At 50.8% G+C, this 22,458-nt stretch overlaps 1 protein-coding gene across 16 annotated transcripts in view; it reads right to left on the bottom strand.

Moving 5' to 3' along the window:
- Dnm2 (dynamin 2) overlaps window positions 1-22,458 on the bottom strand; it is an 82,614-nt gene that overhangs the window by 32,849 nt on the left and 27,307 nt on the right. For all 16 annotated transcript variants that reach the window (XM_021206992.1, XM_029543513.1, XM_029543514.1 and 13 more), the window contains exons 2-7: window positions 18,996-19,069; window positions 11,033-11,182; window positions 9,057-9,260; window positions 5,814-5,912; window positions 3,244-3,404; window positions 697-839 (exon numbers count right to left, since the gene is read on the bottom strand). In XM_021206992.1, coding sequence (XP_021062651.1) covers window positions 697-839; window positions 3,244-3,404; window positions 5,814-5,912; window positions 9,057-9,260; window positions 11,033-11,182; window positions 18,996-19,069 — 831 coding nt within the window. The remainder of the gene's footprint in view (window positions 1-696; window positions 840-3,243; window positions 3,405-5,813; window positions 5,913-9,056; window positions 9,261-11,032; window positions 11,183-18,995; window positions 19,070-22,458) is intronic.

The following is a 22,458-nucleotide window of genomic DNA, read 5'->3' as shown; positions in this document are numbered from 1 at the left end:
TGTGTGTGTGTGTGTGTGTGTGTGTGTGTGTGTGTGTGTGTGTGTGTGTGAAGGAAAGAGGTGGCTGTCCACTGTCTTCCTAAAGCTCTCTCTACTTTACTGAATTTCTCACTGAAGGCAATTTGGCTGGACAATCTGAGCAGTGAGTGGAGCTCAGTCTGTCCTTGGATCATGGGTGCACACCCTCAGGCTTGGAGGAAATGATTCTCTCCTTGAACTATGTCAGATCTAGAGAAGGAGCTCGGGCCCTCGACTTTAACTTTTCATCCATGTTCTCAGCTCAGCAAGTTCTGATTTATCTTTCTGCCACCACCTCCTAAGGCCCAGGATGACAGTCTTAGATAACATACCTTATCCAGCTGTGTCCAACTTGAGTGCCACAGGCCACAGCAATGAATGAGGTATAACATACAATGGTAACATACTAAAACACTGTGATTAACACACAATGGCAACTTACTAAAATGCTGTGATTAACACACAATGGTAACTTACTGAAACACCCAGTAACAATGTGATTTTCCCCTGTCTTTTGTAATGCAAGTACACAGTTTCAGGGCATGAACCCTACAGATGACAGTGTCATGTTAAACGTCAAGAACCTGGACCCCACACTCTCAGGGGCAGTGTAGGACAGGGCCTGAGTGGCGAGCAGAATGACTGGGCCAGGCATGGGGAAGGGGAGTGAGTACGCACTGCAGCAGGGCTTTGGTCTTGCGCGTGGGGTCATCAGGCCGGAAATTCTTGTACTCTTCCACTTCCTTCTCCAGGGACAGCAGTTGGCTCTGCAGCTTGCTGCGTAGGGTTGGCAGTGACTCTCGGATGTGGTTGGTCAGTTGCTGTAGAAAAGGTGAGGGTCAGACAGGGTACCACAGGCCCAGAGGCCAGGAAAGAACACAATCCACCCTCAGGCCAGAATATTCAGTCTTGGGTGCAATCCAAAGTAAGCCACAAACCTACAGACAAATCATTGAGACAGGGGCAGAAGCTAGAACAAGTGGAGCAGAGAGCCTGCAGCAGATGTCAGTTGACATCCAAGGATGGGGATGGTGGGACCAGTGTGCAGGCCTGGGGTGGCCCTGCTAGCTCCAAGACCCAATGGTGTCCACTAAACCAATGCACACATCTGGGATGGCCCTCTAACTAAGACTCAAAGGTATATGCTTTGAGGAGGATGTGGGGCCACATCTGCAGGGAGATGGGAAGGGGGTGGGGGTGGGGGGGACAGAGCAAGAGCCCCACTGTATAGCAGCTGGATTCCCAGCAGGGAAGAGAAAGATTCTGAAGACACCAATGCTAGAGGAGAGCAGTGCAGAGGCTCTGGCCTGTGCTGAGCCCCAAGTCCGTGGGAGCCAGGGGCCCTAGCACTGTTGTGCAAACCTTGGTCCTTTCTTAAGGGAAGCTACAGGTCTCACAAGGTAGGTTGGATGCTTACAGTTCTGTGGACCTTTTAATATTCTTATTTACTTCTGTGTGTACGTGTGTTGGGGTTGGGGGGTAAGTGTACATGTTAGGGTGCATGGGTGGGGGTAAGAGAACATGGAGTCTGCTTGAAATGAAGTCCTCAGGCCTGAGCAGCACCTATGAACCACACCCCTGAGCTTACAAGATAGAGGATCACAAACAACCAATGCTCCGGGGAGCACCTCTTAATTCAAGGGGGCCACCCAAGCTATACACTTCTGGTTCTCAGCAGCCCCAGGCTCTATGGAGGGTTTTCCTTCCTGCCCCTCCACACTCCGGCCAGGTCCAGTGGCCTCTGCCTTTAGCCCTTCCTACAAGACACACTGCCCAGTGCCCGCTGTACCTGCTCTAGGGATGCTGCTCTCAGCTTCAGTTTGCAGTGACCCCCAGCCACAGCTAACTCTTGAGGAATTTATGTGGTGGCTCGTTTACCAACTGGCTTTATGAGCAAAGAGGTGTTGTTTCTGACTCAAGTAAACTCTCACCTATCCCACATTACACAGCTGAGAATGACGCTGGCTTTCTGATCTCTTGAGTGCTGGGATTATAGATGCACCACCACACTGGATTTATTTGGTACTGGAGATGGAGCCCAGGGCTTCCGCATCCTAGGCTAGCACTCTACTGCTAAGTAACCCCCTCACTGATGGGTTCTAGGCAGGCGCTCTGCCACCGAGCCACACCCCCGCACCCTCACTGGGGGGTTCTAGGCAGGCGCTCTGCCACCGAGCCACACCCCACACCCTCACTGGGGGGTTCTAGGCAGGCGCTCTGCCACCAAGCTACAACCCCCTCTGCCACCGAGCCACACCCCCACACCCTCACTGGGGGGTTCTAGACAGGTGCTCTGCCACCGAATCACACCCCACACCCTCACTGGGGGGTTCTAGAAAGGTGCTCTGCCACTGAACCACACCCCACACCCTCACTGGGGGGGTTCTAGACAGGTGCTCTGCCACCGAGCCACACCCCACACCCTCACTGGGGGATTCTAGGTAGGCACTCTGCCACCAAGCCATACCCCACACCCTCACTGGGGGGTTCTAGGCAGGTGCTCTGCCACCAAGCCACACCCCCCTCTGCCACCGAGCCACACCCCACACCCTCACTGGGGGGTTCTAGANCACCCTCACTGGGGGGTTCTAGACAGGTGCTCTGCCACCGAGCCACACCCCTGCATCCTCACTGGGGGGTTCTAGGCAGGTGCTCTGCCACCAAGTCACACCCTACAACCTCACTTGGGGGGGGGTTCTAGGCAGGTGCTCCAGTTTTCTCACTGTAAGTAAGGAGGCGTGAGGCATGTAGCAGTCAGTGGATACTGTTTACTGTATCCTGTCACACAAGGTATGTACCTTGTGCTGGACACACATGGCCTCACAGACCCCTACCCTAGGAAATATAAGGGAAAGATGGACAAGAGGAGGAAGGCATGGGAAAGCCAGGCCAAGATTTGTGCTCAAAGGCTGTGCAGGGTTAGACTGCAGGAGTCCAGACTAGAGGGACCTCCCACTTAGCTGTAGCCACCCCCTGACTGACCCTGCTACCACCCCAGTACTGTCTTCAGACTTCTGGGCATGTGACTGAATTACTGCAGGGGTTTAAGGCATTAGTGACACTAATAAATCAGTCATAGTAGTACCAGCCTACAACTCACCCAACCCTCAACAGGTCTTCAATGGGAACCTCTTAGGTTAGGAGTAACAAGACACCGACAGCCTTGCTACTCACTGGAGACAGAACGGCATAAATCTACATGGTGGCCTCAAACCTCCGCTATACCTGGTTGAGGGTTTTCTGCAAGTGTGGGGTGCCCATGCGGTCCGCCATGTGCCGGTAGGCTGGGTGGGAGAGGAAGAACTTCCTCTCGGCTGCCATGGCAGCCCGGATGTCCTTTTTGCCCTCGATGTCTTTCTGGCTTCGGTTAACCACGCCGATGTAGCCTGAAGAGAGAAGGTCAAGGTATGCATTACACCAGGAAGGACATGGGAAGGATACAGTGCTATGGCTTTGTGCTGAGCTGGCCAGGTGGAGACTAGAAACAGACTGGTCCGAAAATCACTCACTGGAGTGGGCACAGGGCAGCACTGAGCCCCACCAGGGGTGTGAAAGGCTAGGAGGTGGCAGAGGAAAGCAGCGTGGAATGTGGGAGGGGGTGAACTTCAAGGGCAGCTATGAGTAGGCTGGAGGTGCAGTTCAACAGGGACTGCCCCGTGAAACGTGTACACAGCCCTGGCTTCCAGGACAGGCTGGGAGGAGAGCTGTGCAGTTAGGAGCTTGCTACTCATGCTGGGTAGTGTTTGTCATACTCCAAGCTACAGTCATCTGGAAGAGGAACCTTAACTGAGGAACTGCCTGCATCAGATTGACCTGTAGGCGTTTCCTTCACTAGTGAATGATGTGGAAGTGCCAGCTCACGGCAGCCCGTGCTTCCCCTTGAGTTTGAGGCCAACCTGGTCTACAGAGCGAGCCAACATTATACAGAGAAACATCCCCCCACCCCCACCCCTACCAAGCAGGCTGCGCAGGTCATGGAGAAAGTAAGCCAGTAAGTAGTGCTTCTCTGAGGCCAAGTCTTTAGCTCCCAACTCCGGGTTCCCACCCTGGCTTCCTTCCATGACAGGCTCTGCCCTGTAAGTCGAGGAAAGCTTTGCCTGTCCAAGCTGCCCTTAGCCATGGTGCCCATCACAGCAACAGAAAGCAAGCTAGAGTACTGCTCCTGCAGAAACTGAGTTCCCGTCCCTCTGTCCCCAGCACCCAGGGACATTTGTGGCTCCCGAGGGGACTGCACCCACACCCACTATCACAGTCACTAAAAAAGTTACTAAATTAACATCCTAAACAAAAACATCACCATCCATCCAAGAACGAACCCGGAGATGAAGGTGAAGAGAACAGAGTCCACCTCATCATACCAAAGCCACTCGGCTCAGCAGGGAACGGGCAGCCAAGCCTGATGCCCGAGTGTGACCTTCTAGAACTCACATGATGGACAGAGAACAAACTCTACAAGTTGCCTCTGATCTCCATACCTGAGCTGTGGCACTCTCCCACCCTGCCCAACACACATCATGCATAAACCCATACCCACATGCAAATAATAAAGTAAAACAGGCCCTGCAGTCAGGCTTGGGGCTATGCTTGGGAAGTCAGGAGGAGGAGGCTCAAGTTCAAGGTGGTCCTGGGTCAGGCCATGACAGTCACTAGGCATATATAGCCTTCAAAAACAAAGACATGTATATGAATAGCTTCAGAAATGGGAATTAATACAAGATAGATATATACATGCATATGTGGGTAGGTAAGCCAGGCCTGCTGGCACACATGTAGAATCAGCTAAGGCTGAGGGAGGAGGTTCAAGACCAGCAGGTCTCCAACAACAGCAAACAAAACGAACACCACATACACAATAATAAAAAAAGATGGGGTGCTCAGGGCAAGGGTAACACACTAGGGGGAGACAGAGGGCATGAGGTTCCCTCCAGGGGTGCTCGTCTGCAGAATAAGGGGGAGAGATGAAGTAGAAGGACCCTTTTGCGTGCTGTAAGGTTTTCTGTGGTGATGGGGACCAGTGCATGCAAGATACTGTTCCTTGCAGTAGAGGGCTCCGGCTCCCAGGGGGAGGAACCCTGAAGGCACAGGGAGAAAAGTGAGGAAGAGAGCCCAAGGTGACAGGATGAGAAGGTACCACTCACAAGTGGAGAGGCAGACACATGTCACTCTTGGGAAGACAAAGAGAGACAAGAGGCCAGGTCACTGGCTATCATGGAGGAAGAGGTGGATGAGGCCCTCAAGTCCAAATGGACAAATTATAAGTATATCCAGTGGATGATGCCCCAAAGGAGGAGGCCCAAAGTGTCTGGCAGCAGCCACAGCTGGAGGAGGGACATGGTCAGAAGAGTTGACTACCTCTCTGGTCCTGCATTTCATCCCCCAGCCTCCACTAGACAGGGAAGACTCAAGGGGGAGTATGTGTCTCTTTGTTTGGGGTTGAGGAATGAGCCTGGCCCCTTGCATATGCCGAGCAAGGGCTATTCCACTGAGGCTCATTCCCAGTACCTCAATCTATTTTTGAAGAAACATTCTGTATTTGTTTGTTTGAAACAAGGTCTCATGTAGCCCAGGCTGACAGAGAACTTTCTATGTAGCCCAAGAAGACCTGGAATTCCTGACCCCCACCCCACCTCCAGAGTTCTGGGATTACAGCAAGCATGGAGCATGAGTGTGGCTGCATCCTGCTTCTTAGTGTTCCAGAAAACAGTTGTAATGGAGAACCACTGTGTCCAGAGGAGAACCACAAAAGACACACCCCTGATCCGTGGCCCACAAAAGACACAGCCCTGTGTCCATACCTCTTCTCAAGGGCAGTAGCTTGTTTTCCAGGACATCCCTGGCATCTGTGCCTTCATCCATCAAGTCTAGCTTGGTGATGACACCGATGGTCCGTAGGCCTGAAAGAGTCCAGAAGTCAGAAGGGATCATAATCAAGGGCCCTTGGGGCCCTCTACAGCCCAAGAGACAAGGGACAAGCCATGGTGTCTTTTGCCTGGACACCTGTTGGCAGAGTGTAAAATGACATTTACAGCTCCCGTGACTGAACACTGGTAAGAGCGTAAGGAGACCCCAGCAGAACCAATGGACATCACAGAAACTAGAATCTCCCCTGCCCATTCTCAACATCACACTTGAACCTGAGCAACTGTTCCCAGGGCCCCTTGTTACCTGCCCAGTTACCTCTCCAAGGACCAGCCCATCAAAGTTCTTCCCAAGTCAACCAGAGTCAGCACATCCCACAGCAAAGCCACACCACCAAATAAATCCACTGTGCTTCTCAGCCTCCCCCTGCTCCCAGATTCCTAGTTTGGGGTCCTGACCACGGTTCACCTGAGCAGTTTATAAGCTGAGCTTCCAAGCCAGGGTAGAAGCCCATGCACTCCATGGACTTGCCTTAGCATTCAGAAACCCTAGGTCGACCCTGTGCCAGGTGAGGTGCGGAGCACTTGCCAAGGAGCCTGGGCTCTTTCCTAAGCATCCGGTTACACTGAGCCTGCAAGGTGTGCACCCGTGACCTCAGCCCTCGGGAGGTACTCAGGAGGATCAGAAGTTTAAGGTCATCTTTCGCTAAACGGAGTTTGAAGCCAATCTGGACCACAGAAGATACTACCTAAGAAGAACAACTTACATCAGGAACCTAGGCACCAGCTTGGACACACATGTGAATGTGTTGCCTGTATGTTCTATGTGTGCAAGACACACAGAGGCTTGGAGGCCCACAGAAGACTGGGATCAACTTGGCCATGCTGGGGACTACATTAGCTGGCACTACTGTGAAGGGGTGTGCCTATAAGAATTCATAGTTGACAGGGAAGAGGCCACATTAGGGAGAGAAATGAGTGGGGTGGGGCCTGAGCCATGGATGCCAAGGAAACCATCTGCTGAGAAGAGAGACAGTGAGGGTAAGGAGAGGGTAACTGTACAATGGGGCCTGCTCACAGAGAAACACACTATCACTATAGTACAAAGTAGGGCAAGGCAGGATGGCTTGCACTGTACTCTTAACACTTGGGAGGTGGAGGCAGGTAGAATCTGACACTGAGACTGCCTTGGTCTACAGTGAAGTCCAGGTTAGCCAGGGCTACATTCTGAAACCATGACTGAAAAATAAACAAAGAAAAGTCGCAATCACCAAAAGCAACGACCACAGAGGCACAGACAGAAATAAGGAAATACTGTCCACTTAAAAAATAAGTTTACATGTAAGAAAAACTCTGAAAGGAACTGCAACCAGGGCCATCTACATGGAAGAAGGGAGCTTTGCAGGCTCCTGATTTTTCCATGGTAACTTTTCTATAAAAACCATGAGTATTTTCAAAGGCAAAAAAAAAAAAAAGAAAAACAGAAAAAAAAGAACAAAAATGTGCTCACAAATGGTGACCGCCTTAGTCCACCTGTATTGCCCTGCTAATGTTTGCCATGGCCATGCCCACTGTGTGTGGACAGCGGACAGCACGGCTGAATGGGCTGAGAAGCTCCCGAGGAGGGCACGCAGCCCTACCTCCAGCTCACTCTGCGGCCTCACAGGCCTCCTCTGCTCAAACCCACCCTTGACTGTCCCAGGTTGTGTGTGCCATCCTCTACTTTTCCAGGTTTTATTTCTTTCCTTTTTTTTTTTTTTTTGGTTGTTGTTGTTGGTTTTTGGTTTTTCGAGACGGGGTTTCTCAGCCCTGGCTGTCCTGGAACTAGACCAGGCTGGCCTCCAACTCAGAAATCTGCCTGCCTCTGCCTCCCATGTGCTGCGATTACAGGCGTGTGCCACCACCACCTGGAATTTCTTCCCTTTTTTGAGAGAGGTAGTCCCGTAGCCCAGGCTGGCCTCTCAACGCCTGTGTAGCAGATGATGAAAAATCTTGATCCCCTGCCTTCACCTCTGCACCATACCAGAGTCACAGAGTGCTGGGACCCTGCCTGCTTGACAGGCACACTACCAACCGAGCTACTACAGGCCCAGATGTTCTTACCTCACCAGACAGAACTGCACATTGCAGACAGATGTGCCTGGAAGTATAACTGTGTCCTGGGAGGGCTGTTGCTAAAGACTGGGTCTTATTGATTTATATTTGTCATTAGATCAACTTAGTTATGTCTGTGTGTATATGTGTGTGTGTGTGTGTGTGTGTGTGTGTGTGTGTGTGTGTGTATGAGTGTTTGGTGTGTATGTATATTTGTGTACCATGTGGTACCTGAAGAGGCCAGAAGAGGGCATCAGATCCTCAGGAACTGAAACCACAGATTGTTGTGGGCATAGTGTGGGTGCTGGGACCGAACCCATGTTCTCTGCAAGAACAGTTAAATGCTGCCCCCCAACCCCCTTTCTAGACAGGGTTTCACTGTGTAGCCCTAGCCAGACTTGAACTCAAGGAGATCCACCTGTCATTGCCCATCAAGTTCTGGGATTAAAGGTGTGTGCTGCCACGTCCAGCAGAAAGTGCTCTTAACAGGTCCTCAGATCAAACCCAGATAATCATTCATGCTGGGCACCTCTGAGTGGGCAACCGCTCACTGGGGTAATATCTACCGACTAAAATGTGGATCTTAAATGTCTCTCAAAGGCTCATGTACTAAGCTGTCTGTAGAGGAGAGCCACTGGGAAGTGATGAAGTGAGGTCTCTTGCAGGTCGCTGGGGTCACTTGGAGCATCACACTTAAAGGAATTCCCCTGTCCTTTTCTTATTCCGTGTTGCTCCCCACATGCACAGGAAAGTGTTATCTGCTCACAGTCCCAACAGCAACAAACCACCAATCACAAGAGGGCACTCTGAAACCATTAGCCTAACCATCCCTGCGTGCCCTTTAAAGGACAGTGACGCTGTCACGGTGTTGGTTATAGTGATGAAAAGCTGACTATTACAGCCAAACACCGGACTCGGGCTGACAGAGTAGACCCCACCAATACTCAAGTGTTGCAAGGGATGCCCACCACACAGGGGATGCTAAATCTCAGGAGGCCCCTTTCTAACACAATCTGTGACAGAAAGTACCTCAGGGAGGGGACCCAGTACTAATAGAAGTAGCTGCTGCCCAGGGCAGGCAGTTACCTTGGGGGTCCACCTCCTTGGCCAGCTTGAGGGCGTCCGAGTTGGCCAAGTCCATGTTGGCAGGCGTGACGGCAAGAATGAGGCTGCTCTCTCGGCTGATGAACTGCAGGATCATATCTTTGATCTGGTACTCGATGTCTGGTGGTTGGTCCCCCACTGGCACCTTAGTGATGCCTGGGAGGTCGATGAGGGTCAAGTTCAACACTGAGGGGGAAATCAAGAGGCAAGGTAGTGAGAGCCCAGTTTAGAGTTCAGAGCCTACCACAGTCTGTAGAGACCCAGTAGACACCAGCAAGTTCCCAAGGGAGTCAAACCTCAGGGTCACTCCTAACACTCCTACTAGAACACACTTCACTGTGTACTCTCTGTGTTGGGTGAGTACCCTCATGGGTACACGTGTGTGGAGGTCAGAGGTCACACAAATATCTTCCACAATTGTTCCCTACCATATTTATATTTTTAAAATTTAATATATTTTTAGAGAAAGAGAGTGTCTATGTGCCTATATGCATGTATATGTGTTTGTATGTTGTGTGTGTGCATGTGTGCAAGTGTGTGTGTGTGTGTGTGTGTGTGTGTGTGTGTGTGTGTGTGTGTGTATCGAGAAGTGAAAGTCAGAGACTCCATGGCAGCCAGTCATCTCCTTACCATGCGGGTCCTGGGAACTAAACTTGGTCACCAGGCTTGCCAGCAGGTGTCCTTACCAGTGAGATATCCTGCTGGCTTCTACATCTTATCTTTTGAAAAAGGGTTTCCTCCCTGAGCTCAGAACTACTCTGGGTAGCTACTGAGCACCAGGGATGATCATCTGCTCAGGCCTGCAGAGTTCCGTAACTAAAGACATGCTTGTGCAGCAAGCGCTCCACTCCCCAAGCATGTGTCTTCCCATCATACCTTCATTTCTGAGGCAGGGGTTCAGTATGTAGCCCAGACTGGCCCAGGACTCAGCCAGCATCCGTCCACAAAGCTCTGTTTTGCATTCCTAGCACAGCAGAGACCATGCCTGGGTGCACAGGTCTGTAAGTGCAGCACTGGGAAGGTAGGAACGGGGGATGAGGAATTCAAGGTCAACTGGACCATAGAAGGAGTCTGAGGCTAGTCTGGGCTACATGACTGTGTTTTGAAAGAAAGGGACAGGCAGAAAATAAATAGAGTCAGTGACATAGTTCAGTGGGTAAAGATTCCTACCACTAAGCCTGACGACCTGCGTTCCTCCTGGGACCTGCATGGAGGAAGGAAAGACTTGACTTCTGCAAGTTGTCCTCTGACCTCCACATGTGCACCACATGATGTGACACCACACGTGCACCACATGATGTGACACCACATATGCACACAAAGAAAAGAAAATGTAAAGAACTACATTAAAGAAAATGCAGCTGAGTGGTTACCAGAGGACCTGGATTCGACTCCCAGCACCCACATGGTGGCTTCTAACCACTGATAACTGTAGTTCCAAGGGTCTGACTCCCTCTGTGACTTCCTCAGGCACCAGGCATGTATACGGTATGTATACAGACATCCAGGCAAAGTACATTCACATAAAGTAAAATTTTAAAAAAATTAAAACAGAACTTTTTACAAAAGTTTAGAGGAGGTTAGCCTCAAATACAGTCTTTATGTCTTACCCTACTGAATGCTGGGATTACAGGCAGACACAGCCCCACTCCTGGCTCATTTAGATTGTAAATGTGGTCCTGGGGATTGACTCCATGCATGCTACACGAGTGCCTGCCCACTGAGCCCCAGCCTGGGTCTAATTGTTTTTGCTTTTGTTGAAGATGGGGGTCGTCCTCTGTCCTCTGTCCTTCACCTCCCCAGAGCTGGGGTTATAGGCATGTTCCCATGCCCACTCTTTCCCACCATGTCCAAGCCTTCCTAGTCCAGGATGCTCTTCCCAGATGCTCAGGAAGCGGGAAGATTCTACTGAACAGGAACAGAGTACCAGCTTCCCTGGATCCCAACCCTGCCTTTACCGTGTGGTGAGTAGACCCGGAGGTTGATGGGCACTGGGGAGATGCCTTTGTTGGTGCCTGTGACCCTGTCAGTCTCCGCTTCGATCTCCTGCCGGACTTCATCAAAGTCTGTAAACTTTTTGGACTTGCAGTGCAAAAACTCCGCGTATTCTGACATGGGAAAAAGATGTTCAAGGTGAGAAGGAGGGAAAGGAGAATACACAAGGACATGCAGTGTACCAGACAGAAGACGAAATGCAACCGCTTCAGTTCTTACAGAACTCGAGGAGCATGGCATTCGTTCTTCCTCTTATTTTATTGGATTGGTTTATACTTTGAGATAGTCTCACTATGTATGCAGTTCTGGCCTTGTACTCCTTTGTCCATCTTTGCCTGTGGTGTCCAGAGTCAGCCTCACAGCCTTCCTCTATTGCTCTCCATGTGGCTTTTGTGGCCGTGCCTCTGAACGGAGCCCAAGGCTCATTAGCTTGCCTAGGTTGGCTGGCAGCCCTTCCATCTCAGCAACCCCAGCACTGGGGTTACAAGTGTGCACCCCAATACCTAACCTCTTTTTTTTTTTTTTTTTTAAAGATTTATTTATTTATTATATGTAAGAACACTGTAGCTGTCCTCAAACACTCCAGAAGAGGACGCCAGATCTTGTTACGGATGGTTGTGAGCCACCATGTGGTTGCTGGGATTTGAACTCCAGACCTTTGGAAGAGCAGTCGGGTGCTCTTACCCACTGAGCCATCTCACCAGCCCAATACCCAACCTCTTACAAGAGTACTGAGTCATACTTTGTGACCTCTTTACTGACAGTTTCTTTTCTTTTTGATAAAGGGATCTGGTCCCAGGCTAGAGTGGAGCTCAGTGTGTGGTCCAGGATGGAGTGACACTTGAGACCCCATCACCTCAGTTAACCAAACTGAGAAGAGCTGGGTACTGCAGCATGCACCTGCAAACCTTGTACTTAAGAGGCTGAGGAAGGAGCATGAGATAAACTGGGCCACACAGGAGATCTGTCTGACAAAAGACAAAAAGATGAACGGTGTTTGTGTTTGAACCGCAGGTATCAGCTGCCGGGCTGGGAACGAGATGCTTGAGTTTGCTAAGTTAAAGGCTGGGGAGGTTGCGAGAACACACTCTGGTTGACACTCTGAGGCAGCAAGGTCTTCTGCAGGGAGAAGGACCAGGATCAGTGCTGTGTGGGGCATCTAAGAAGCAATCACCTGGCCATCCGGATTACAGGACCGCAGGGCAAGCTGCTGTAAAGAGGAGAGAGCAGAGAGCACGGGGCCAGAGTGCCTGGCAGGGAAGACTCTCCACAAGCGGGGCCTTGGCAGTCATGCAAGGAGCCTGGAACACCAGTGCAGCACGGCATACAGCAGTGTGCTGACAAGGGCCTGTAATCCCAGATCCAGGGATGTGGAGGCAGAGGGTTTAGGAATGTGAGAGCAGCAGGCAACGGTTTGGGCTACTGTGAGACCCTGTCTCAAGAACAACAAAGCATGTGGCTAGAGATGACTCAGAAGTTTGTTGTGCAAACTCAAGGATAGAAATGTGGATCCCAGCACCCACAACCAGGCATCCCATAAATATATATAACCCTCAGTCCAAAAGGGCACGGGAAGAGGCGGCTCACTGGGGCTTACTGGCTTCCAAGTCCCAGCATGGTGGTGCACACCTTTAATCCCACCACTCAGGAGGTAGAGAGAGGCAAGGAGAATCGCTAGAAATTCAGGGCAGGCCAAGGTTATACTGCTTTAAACAAAACAACAAAGACCCAGAGACCCTGCCTCAAAGAACAAGTGGAGAGGGATAAAGAGGACACCTGACAGCCTCCCTTCTCCAGCCTCTGCAGCAGGCAGGTGCACATCAGCACAAACAGCATACACTCACAGACACACAGACATGGCATTGGAGGCCCAGGGAGGATATGGGGTGGATGCAAGCTCAGCGGTGGTACTGGGACTGGGTAGATCAGACCACCTTGTAGAGGAAGTGACTCTCAAGCCCAATCCCCTCAGCAGGACCAGTCCTGTGTAGAGCATGGTGCTGGCCCTCAGCAGGACCAGTCCTGTGTGGAGCATGGTGCTGGCCATCCAGAAGCAGGGCCAGTGAGGGTGTAGCCAGAAGGCTCTGGGACTCCCGCTCAGCCCACACACAATCAGCTGACCCACTTCCCAAGGGCAGCCGTGCTCTGGCCTTCCAGGGGACAAGCGGAAATACTCTTCCTGCAGCTGCCACTAAAAATGGATCAGTCACCCAGCCCCCACAGGACTTCAGTTCTCTTCCGGATCAAGGCAGTCAGCAAGTGTGAGATGGTGGCAGGGTAAGGTAGCAGAGCCAGGACCAAGGCCAGGCTGGTCTGGCTCCTTCCCTGCTCCCTCTCCCTGCTTGCCACTCATTCTGCTTTGGCCTCCGTTATCATCTGCATTCTGTTGGTGGGGCTGGAACCTGCCGGCAGCAGCAGCAACAGCAGCAGCACCCAGTGTTTGCTATATTTGTTAGCTTAATTAGCTCTGGAGGGCCCTACCTGGACCTCAACTGCCTTGATCAACAGAACAGACATCCCAACCAAATCTGTGTGAAGACACAGAGAGTGGCAGCCAGCATCTCTGTCATTAGTGAGCAGAGGGCTCCTACGTGCAATGTGGAAATGCTGGGGTAAAAGGCTGTGTCATCTCCCTTTCTTAACACAAGAGAGAATCCAGAGAGGGAATGCCACTCATATAAGCCACACAATACCTTTGGCAGGTCCTAACATAAATGCCCGTTTTAAACTTGCTGGAGCAGCTCATAACTGCAGGGGCAGTCGGAAGCCAAAGGCAGGATTATGAGTTAGAGGCCAGCCTAGGCTATATAGCAAAGCCTTGCCTTGAAAAGCTCTCAAGGCTGAAGGTTCAGTTGGTGAAGTGTTTGCTATGCAATACTGAGGACCTGCATTTGGTTTACAGAACTCACAAAAATAAGACGGATATGGGAGTACATGTTTGTCACCTAGTGCTGGGGAGGCTGGGGAGGCACATGGGACTCACTGGCCAGTCAGCCCACTTTAAACATAATTCCAAGGCAGAAAGAGACTCTGCTTCCAAAAAATGTCCCTGTTAATACACGTGCTCAAATGTTATATAAAAAAGTGCACTGGATGCTTTAAGGCTGAGCTGCCTGCCACTTGGTCATCAGTAGCCCAGGCCACACCTCTAAGTCATTGCCAGCTCTGCTCATCCAGGTCCCCATGCTCCTCTGGCTCCTGGGCCAGCACTGCAGCATTCTAATAGCCACACACCCACTGGCAGCAGAGTGGATTCTCCCTGGGCCTTCCCTGCACAGTGAACCAGTTAGGTTCTCCCCAGGGGCCTCTTAGTGGGCTACACAGGCCTCAGCACACAGGGCCTGGTACACAGGGATAAAGGAAGAAACCAACGGTGAGCCAGAGCCCAGGTCAGCAGACATTCTGCTAAGCCTGGTGGGCCAGCCAGCCTTCTTGCCAGAGTTCCCCAAGGGTAGCCTCACTGTGTGCCCAGGAAATGAAGGGAAGGGGGTTTCTAAAGAGCTTCTACCTGCCTGCATAGATGTGACTATAAACGGGCTGGGCTTGATTCACTACACTCTCCAGCACCTGCTTCTGCTTCTTTTTTTTTTTTTTGGTTTTTCGAGACAGGGTTTCTCTGTATAACTCTGGCTGTCCTGGAACTCACTTGGTAGACCAGGCTGGCCTTGAACTCAGAAATCCGCCTGCCTCTGCCTCCCGAGTGCTGGGATTAAAGGCCTGCGCCACCAGGCCCGGCTTGCTTCTGCTTCTTAAGCATGTATTTAGGTGTTGAAGATGGAAACAGGAGAATCAGGACTTCACCCACAGCCTGCCAAAAAGGAAATCATGGTGACAGGCTCCTGATGCCCATGACCACAAGGTCTGCCTTCTGCAGATTTGGCATTGGCATGCATGTCTGGACAAGAATGCCTGGGTGCTCAGACACATGTTAGAGACCCTCAGACACACCCAACCACCAAATAGGATATGTGAACCTTCTGTGAACCTTGAGGGTTCGAATGAATTGAAGGCCATAAGTTCCAGTCTCAAACAAACCAAAGGGGGCTGGAGAGTTGGCCTGCCAGTCAACACTGACTCCTGCTCCTGAGGAAAACTGAGTGGTGCTCAGCACCCTTGTTAGGAGACTCATGACACCTGCGGCTCCAGCTCAGGAGGCTCCAACTCCTCGGGCTCTACACTCATCCACACACATGCACCTTACAATGATAGATCTGAAAAACACGACAGGATAGAATTCAGTTTGGTAGAGAAGCTTTTGCTGCCCACAGCACTCAGGGGCAGGATGGGTCAGAAGGTCAAGCTCACCAAGCTACACACTGAGTGTGAGGCTGGCCTACCAGACACTCTGACTCAAAAATCAAACAAACAAACAAAACCGTCTGAAGGATTTGTTCGTGAAGGACTTTTCAGAGTCTCACCCGGGAGCATTAGCACACACTCACTACTCCTGTTTAGCCTACAGCTTCTTGAGATGTGAGACAAGTAGGGACTGTCACCTTGTCTAAGATTTATTGTTACTATGATGATTACAAGAAGCAGTCATTTCAAGCTGGGCATGGTGGCGCACAGCTTTAATCCCAGCACTCGGGAGGCAGAGGCAGGTGGATTTCTGAGTTTGAGGCCAGCCTGGTCTACAAAGTGAGTTCCAGGACAGCCAGGGCTACACAGAGAAACCGTGTCTTGAAAAACCAAAAAAAAAGAAGGAAAGCACAGTTTTATCTAACAAGTGACCCTGTGGAACATGGTAAGGGGCAGAAGGGAGAACAGAGGAGCTTGAGGAGCCATGGCTGTGTCTGGAGAGCAAGACGGGCTGGGCTCTGGCAGGCACGGGCTATGTACTGACATCTCTTTTATGGCCCATTGATCATAGACCAAGCCAGGTCAAGGTGAAGGCTGGGGATGGGAGGGGAAAGTTCTGTACCCAGAGTTTAGCAGGATGATTCTGGGTAAGGGCAGGGTTCATCCATGGGCCACTAAGCTTCCTGGTGCCTGTGCTCTTAGGTAATTTTTAAACAACACCAGCTACTAGTCAAGGCTCAACAGACCAGTCTGAACAAGAAGCCCCAAGCACTTGGGTGTCTGAAGTACTAAAAGGGAAGACCATGCCTGGCCTCACAAGCCTCATCTTTAGACTCCTGAACCTTTCAGGAGTGGACAGCTGTCTGCCCAAACCCCTGGCTCTGTAGCTTAGGTCCCAAGCTTCAGTGTGAAGAACTTGTGATCTCTGGGGCTCAGCTATACCTCTCTCTCTGGCCCCTCTACCTCTGCACACACTACTGCTCTCTAAACAGCCCAGATACACTCTCTTCAGCCAGAGGAATGTGGTGAATGCATGTCTGCAGCATCTACTAGACCAGAGGTGGGGAAGTGGGGCAGCCTGGTGACAACATAACACATGTGACAGAAACACAGGGCTGCCTTTCCAATGTCCCACTTATGCTGTGCATAATATGGGCAATGCCACCATTAGGCAAAGGGTCAGAGGCATTCAAGCTTAGGGGACACAGGAGAGAACACACCTGAGACACACACCTGTTCTCTCACCCCAAAAGAATCCAACTATGCCCTCACCTCCACAACTGTCACCTTGCCCTAAGCTGCCATGCCTCCTCCCATGTGACCCACTTTGACACTAGGCTAAGGTCCCTTCTTACCATAGCTATACAGGTCTGGTCATATCCCCAAGATCAGTTCCAACAATGATCTAAGCAGTAAACTCAGGCAAGAGGTGGGGAAGTCTGTGTTCCCTTGAAGATGGACTGATCTGATCCTTTATGCAGGTCAGCTCTGGGCAGGTGTCCCCAGCTCAGTGGTTCCTTTCATGGTACTCTCCCCAACCCTACCCTGGACCCAGAGAACCTCAGGATTCCAGCAGACTTTGGCAATGAAGGAATCTCAAAACATACCAGGTCTGCTAGCCACCAGCACCTCAGTGTCCCCTGTACATGCCAGTCAGGCTTTGGGTGTGCTGTCAGCTACTCAGGAGGTTTCATATACAGAATCAAAAGTTCAAGGCCCATCTGGAATACAATGAGTTCAAATCCTGCCTAGCTGCAAAATGAGACTCTGTCTCAAAAGAAGTGAAAATACACAGTTGGTGGGACAAGCCATATATGGCTCAGAGTGCTCATCTGGTCTGCATGAATTCTGGGGTTCCATCCCCAACACCCCATAAACCAGGCAGGGTAGTACATACTTATAACCCCAGTACCCAGCACCTGGAAGGCAGGAAGATCAGGAGCTCAGGATCATCCCCCAGATACAAGTGGAGGTCAGCCTGAGCTAACGATTACAAACAAGCAAGCAAGCAAGCAAGCAAGCAGGCTAGGGATGTAGGTCAGAGCACTTGCCTACCATACGCAAGGCCTGGGGATCTGATGCCCTCTTCTGACCTTTACAGGGTCCAGGCACACACATGAGAACAGATAGAAATGTAGGGAAAACATTCATACAATTAAAAATGAATAAAAATTTTCAATATAAATAAAGCGACAGTGATTAATGAATGTGGCTCATTAGCACTGTCATACTAGCACTCAGGTCCAAGAGAACCAGAGGCTAGCCCGGGCATCAGCTGCCCCGATGAGCGGCCAACCTGCAGGTATAACGAGCCTGGCACACAACCAGGACTTCCAATCATTTGCACTCTGCAGGCAGGGTGCCTATGAAGGGAAGCCAGGGCAGGAGCCCCGGAAAGCTTGGCTCCCTTCTCTGCAGCCATGCAGGCTTCCCAGGGTGGTCAGGGACCAGCAGCAGCAACAGTGCCAGCTGGTGTCTCATGAAAAAGTACAAAAGTAAGCCATGTAGTGGTGGTGCATGGCTTTAATGACAGCACTTGGAAACTCAAGTAGGTGGATCGCTGTGAGTTCAAGGCTAGTCTGGTCTACAGAGTGAGTTCCAGGCCAGCCACAGAGAAACCTTGCCTCAAAAAGCCAAAAAGAAAAAGTGCAAAATAGGGATTTCTAAGGTGAGGTGGAACCCCTGAAGGCGATGAGAGCCAACACAGGAATAGGGGTCTCCAGGGCCTATCCCAGCAGAGCTGACTGTAAGCCTGATCTAAGAGGCAGCAGCCCATCCTGTGGTCGGCACACCAAACCAGCAGGTCTCCCTGGAGCCTCCCCTCCATGCCTAACTGGCAGAATCAGGGGAAAAACAACTGCAGGGCCTTGGAATGTCAGGCCATATTGGATTGGCTAAGGATCCCAGGCCAGTGGCCCCCTAAAAATGCAGGTAACCTGGCTGTGCCTCAGTTCCCATCTGTAAATTCATTAACGTGTCATATTAGGAACAACTGGAAGCACGAGACTATGGACTGGGCCTCAAATACCAGGCACAGTGGTCCTTCCAGTTGGGGTTAACAGAAAGTACAAGGCAGCAACTCTGGTTGCCAGGCAACACTTCTCAAATAAATAAATAATAAATAAATCAGAAAGTAACTGTGGGTAGCCTGGTCCTGCCTGGGGACTCGGGGTTGCAGAAGGGTGTTCTTCAAGCTATTTCTCAGCTTCCCTGTACATGTGAGACCTGCAGTTCAAACCCACACAACCCAGGAGCTGATTTTTGCTTAGGCTCCTAAATCCTCATGGTACCAAGTCCCCATTTAAACCCATTGATGGCCTCCTCATAGTACTTGTTTATTGCTGCTGTTTGAAGACAGGATCTTCCGTAGCCCAGGGTGGCCCTGAGCTCTCTATGCATCACAGGATGACCTAGAGCCTCTGGTCCTTCTGTCCTCACGTTCCCGGTGCTGGGCTTACAGATATGCACCTCCACACCAGGTTCATACTACGAGGGGTGGAGGAGTTGGGGTGGTGGAGGGTGGGCCAGGGAGCTGTCCACGAGCTGCCACCTCTGGGTCCCTCGCTTTACTTATCTCATTACTTTTACTTTGTCTTGGTTTTGGTTTTGAATGTCTATTTCTCATACCTGTTTTGGAAAAGATGAGCTGCAGAATGAGAGGCCTCCGGGTGACAATTCCTGATCCTCGTGGAAGGAAGTCCCTGGGAGAAGAGAAAGCAGCAGAAGTGACTCAGTGCTGCTGGTGACCACAGGCAGTAGGCAACTGTTTCCTGCAAGCTTTAGCTAATGCACCAACCCCAGGGGCATTCCTGGAGAGCCCTCGGCTATGGAGGGTCTACGGCCCAGGGTACTAAGTAGGAAGACACAGAGCTGTGTACACAATCTGTTCTAGCACTTCCACTAGGCCCTCCTTGTATTGTATTTCAGACAATCTTGCCTATGGCAAAAGAGCCACAGGAACACTGGGGAAGGACCAAGTTCAAGGCCAACCAACCAAACAACCTGCCAGACACCCCAGTACCCTGGAGGCTGAGGCAGGCCAGACAGGACTACACAGCAAGAAGCCGTCTCAAAGTAAAACAAGGGCTGGGGCGTGGCTCAGCTGGTAGAGTGCTTTCCCAGCAGGCACAAGGCACGGAGCTGGATTCCCAGCACTGAAGAAAATGGCCATGGTGGCTAATGCCTGTACCAGCAAATGTAGAGGCCAAAAATCCCAAGTTAGGTCGCCATCAGCACTGCTGCATGGCTGGCCCACAACGTCACCGTCAGCACTGCAGCATGGCTGGCCCACAGTGTCACCGTCAGCACTGCTGCATGGCTGGCCCACAGTGTCACCGTCAGCACTGCTGCATGGCTGGCCCACAGCTATCCTTGTGTGAGCTCCCTAACTATGTGTAAAAATTAGTATAGCTGTCAGGCACTGGTGGCACATGCCTTTAATCCCAGCACTCAGAGGCAGAGGCAGGTGGATTTCTGAGTTTGAGGTCAGCCTGGTCTACAGAGTGAGTTCCGGGACAGCCAGGGCTACACAGAAAAACCCTGCGTCAAAAACAGGAAGAAAAGGAAAGAAAGGCAGAGTGGAGGGGAGAAGAGGGAGAGAAGAGTATGGCTGGCTTGGAGCCATGCACATCTTCACAGACATGTGGCCCAGGTTACAAGCTAGCACATAGATAGACTTGAACCTGAACAGGTAAAGCTGAGCTTCTGTGATAGGAATCAGGGCAAAGGCTTTTCCTTGGAGGAACAGGCAGGAAGACACATGACTGAACTTTCTTGGGAGGCAAAAATTAGCCTCATTGCTGATCAGTACAGTAATCAGCAGGTTTTTTGTTTTGTTTTGTTTTGTTTTTTAAAGTTATCAGAACAATCAGGGTGTGTATTTAAGATGCATACTTAACTATGTCTCCCAAGAAAGGTCACTAGCAGGGCATAGGAGATAGGAAGGTCAAAAAGTTCATGACCAGCCTCAGCTATGTAGAAAGCTCAAGGGTAGCCTGAGCTACATGAGATCATATGCAAAAACAAAGCAGCTCTGATCTAAAGAATTTGCAAATAGATACAGTGTCTGTGAAGCCCAGGCTCAGGACCTTACACAGCACACAAAGAACGTTGGCTGAGTGGCTTCCAGAGACAAGAGTGACAATCTGAAGGGCAGGAGGAATTCAGGAGCGTGAGACTCAGAATGACAAGGTTGACTTTGGCTACAACACAGGTGCCAGGTCAGCCTGGGCTACATCAACTGGGGCTCAACTGCACAGTGCCGCTAGCTGCCCGTGCTAGGCCTAGCACCATCCCCAACACTGCAACAGCAGGAATGGAAGACAGGAGAAGGGAGGAAGAAAGTCCACTACCAGCAAGGCTAACGCCTGAGTTTAATGCCCAGGACTGACATGGTGGGAAGAAAGAGCCAACCCACAAGTGGTCCTCTGACCTCCACACATGCACCTCGATATGCATAAGAGCACTGATGCATATGTGTACACACATACTAAATAAAGGAGGTGCAACCTGTTAAAAGCATCACAGCTGGGGGGGGGATAGGAGGAGGGGTGTAGGGGAGGGTGTAGGTCAATACCAAAGGCCCATCCGACATAAGTGGGGGTGGGGGGTATAGGTCAGTACTGACACCCAAGCAAAAGCTTGGGCAGTCAGTCACATAAAAGAAAAAGTCTTTTATCTTCTCAAAGGAACTTCCTCCTGGGTGGACCAAGTAAGGAGGACTTGTTTTGATCTTAAAGAAAACACCAATGAACTACAATAGAGCCCAAGGAGTTGGGCACAAGAGGGAGGAGTCACCCTTGTTCTCATCACTGATGGCTATTGTAAATCTGTAACTAGTTATGGTCAGTGAGTTCAAGGTCATACCTGGCTTCAGAGAGAGTTATGGACCAGCCTAAGTCGAGATCCTGTCTCAAAAGTCTTAAACTAAATCAATTCACTAATTTAGTCAAATACTCAGTAGGCACGTGGGCACTGTGGAACAGTCGCACAGGTGTGACAAGCGGGAAGCAGAGCAGTGTGTGGATTTAACAGCACAGCAGTGAGAACCCAGGTAGCTCAGAGTGAGGTGCAGAGACTGGGCCCTGCCCATGGCTGTGGTGCACCAGCAATGGCAGCAACTTCGACTGAACCACAAGAGGTCCATCTGAAGACTTTGACCAGCAGGTCCCAGAATCTCAGCTTCTAGTCTACAATGTAGCCCCTCAGAGGGTCAATCTGTCCCTGAACCACCACCCCTTCCTCCAGGACCAGTAACCAGTGTTGCGGTGACTTTACATTCAGTCAATCTGAGATGTCAGACACCCTGAGGACAATGGTGACGCCTCAGACATCACCAGCCTCTGTCCCAGACAAGGGACATAGAGAGTTTCAATGGTGACGGCTGTGATGCCCAGAACAAGCTCCAGTTCTCACAAGGAAAGGCTGGGGCCTTGGTGGCCAATCAGGAATGCAACAAAGAAGGCAGAAGCTAAGTAAGAGACAACAGTCATGTCACCAGGCAGACTGGGAGCTGGCAGCCAGAGCTGACGTCACGCTGTCTCCCTGAGCCCTAGGACTAAGCGCAGTGAAATGGCTAAGGGGGTAAAGGCATCTGCTGCCAAGTTTGAAGACCTGAGTTTCACATAAAAGGACAGAGCTCTGGAAAGTTGTCCTGTAGCCTCCATTTGCTTCCATGCCAAGAATATCCCTAAACACACACACACACACACACACACACACACACACACACACACACATCTAGATAAGATACTTTAAAAAAAAAAAAAAGTAACATTTTTTCTCCTGTATTAAAAAAATGGGTGTCTGATCCAGGTGGGGGAGGGTAGTGGCAGTGGGGGGGGGTGGCAGCACACACCTTTAATCCCAGCAATTGGGAGGCAGAGGTAGGTGGATCTCTTTGAATTCAAGGCCAACTTAGTCTACCAAAAAATATGTATATGTGTGTGTGTGTGTGTGTGTGTGTGTGTGTATTTTTTTTCATAGAAAAGAAGAAAGGAAAGGAAAGGAAAGGAAAGGAAAGGAAAGGAAAGGAAAGGAAAGGAAAGGAAAGGAAAGGAAAGGAAAGGAAAGGAAAGGAAAGGAAAGGAAA

This window comes from Mus pahari, chromosome 10, assembly GCF_900095145.1.
Source record: "Mus pahari chromosome 10, PAHARI_EIJ_v1.1, whole genome shotgun sequence".
NCBI classification, from domain to species: Eukaryota; Metazoa; Chordata; class Mammalia; order Rodentia; family Muridae; genus Mus; species Mus pahari.
This window is presented reverse-complemented; position numbering and strand designations above follow the sequence as displayed.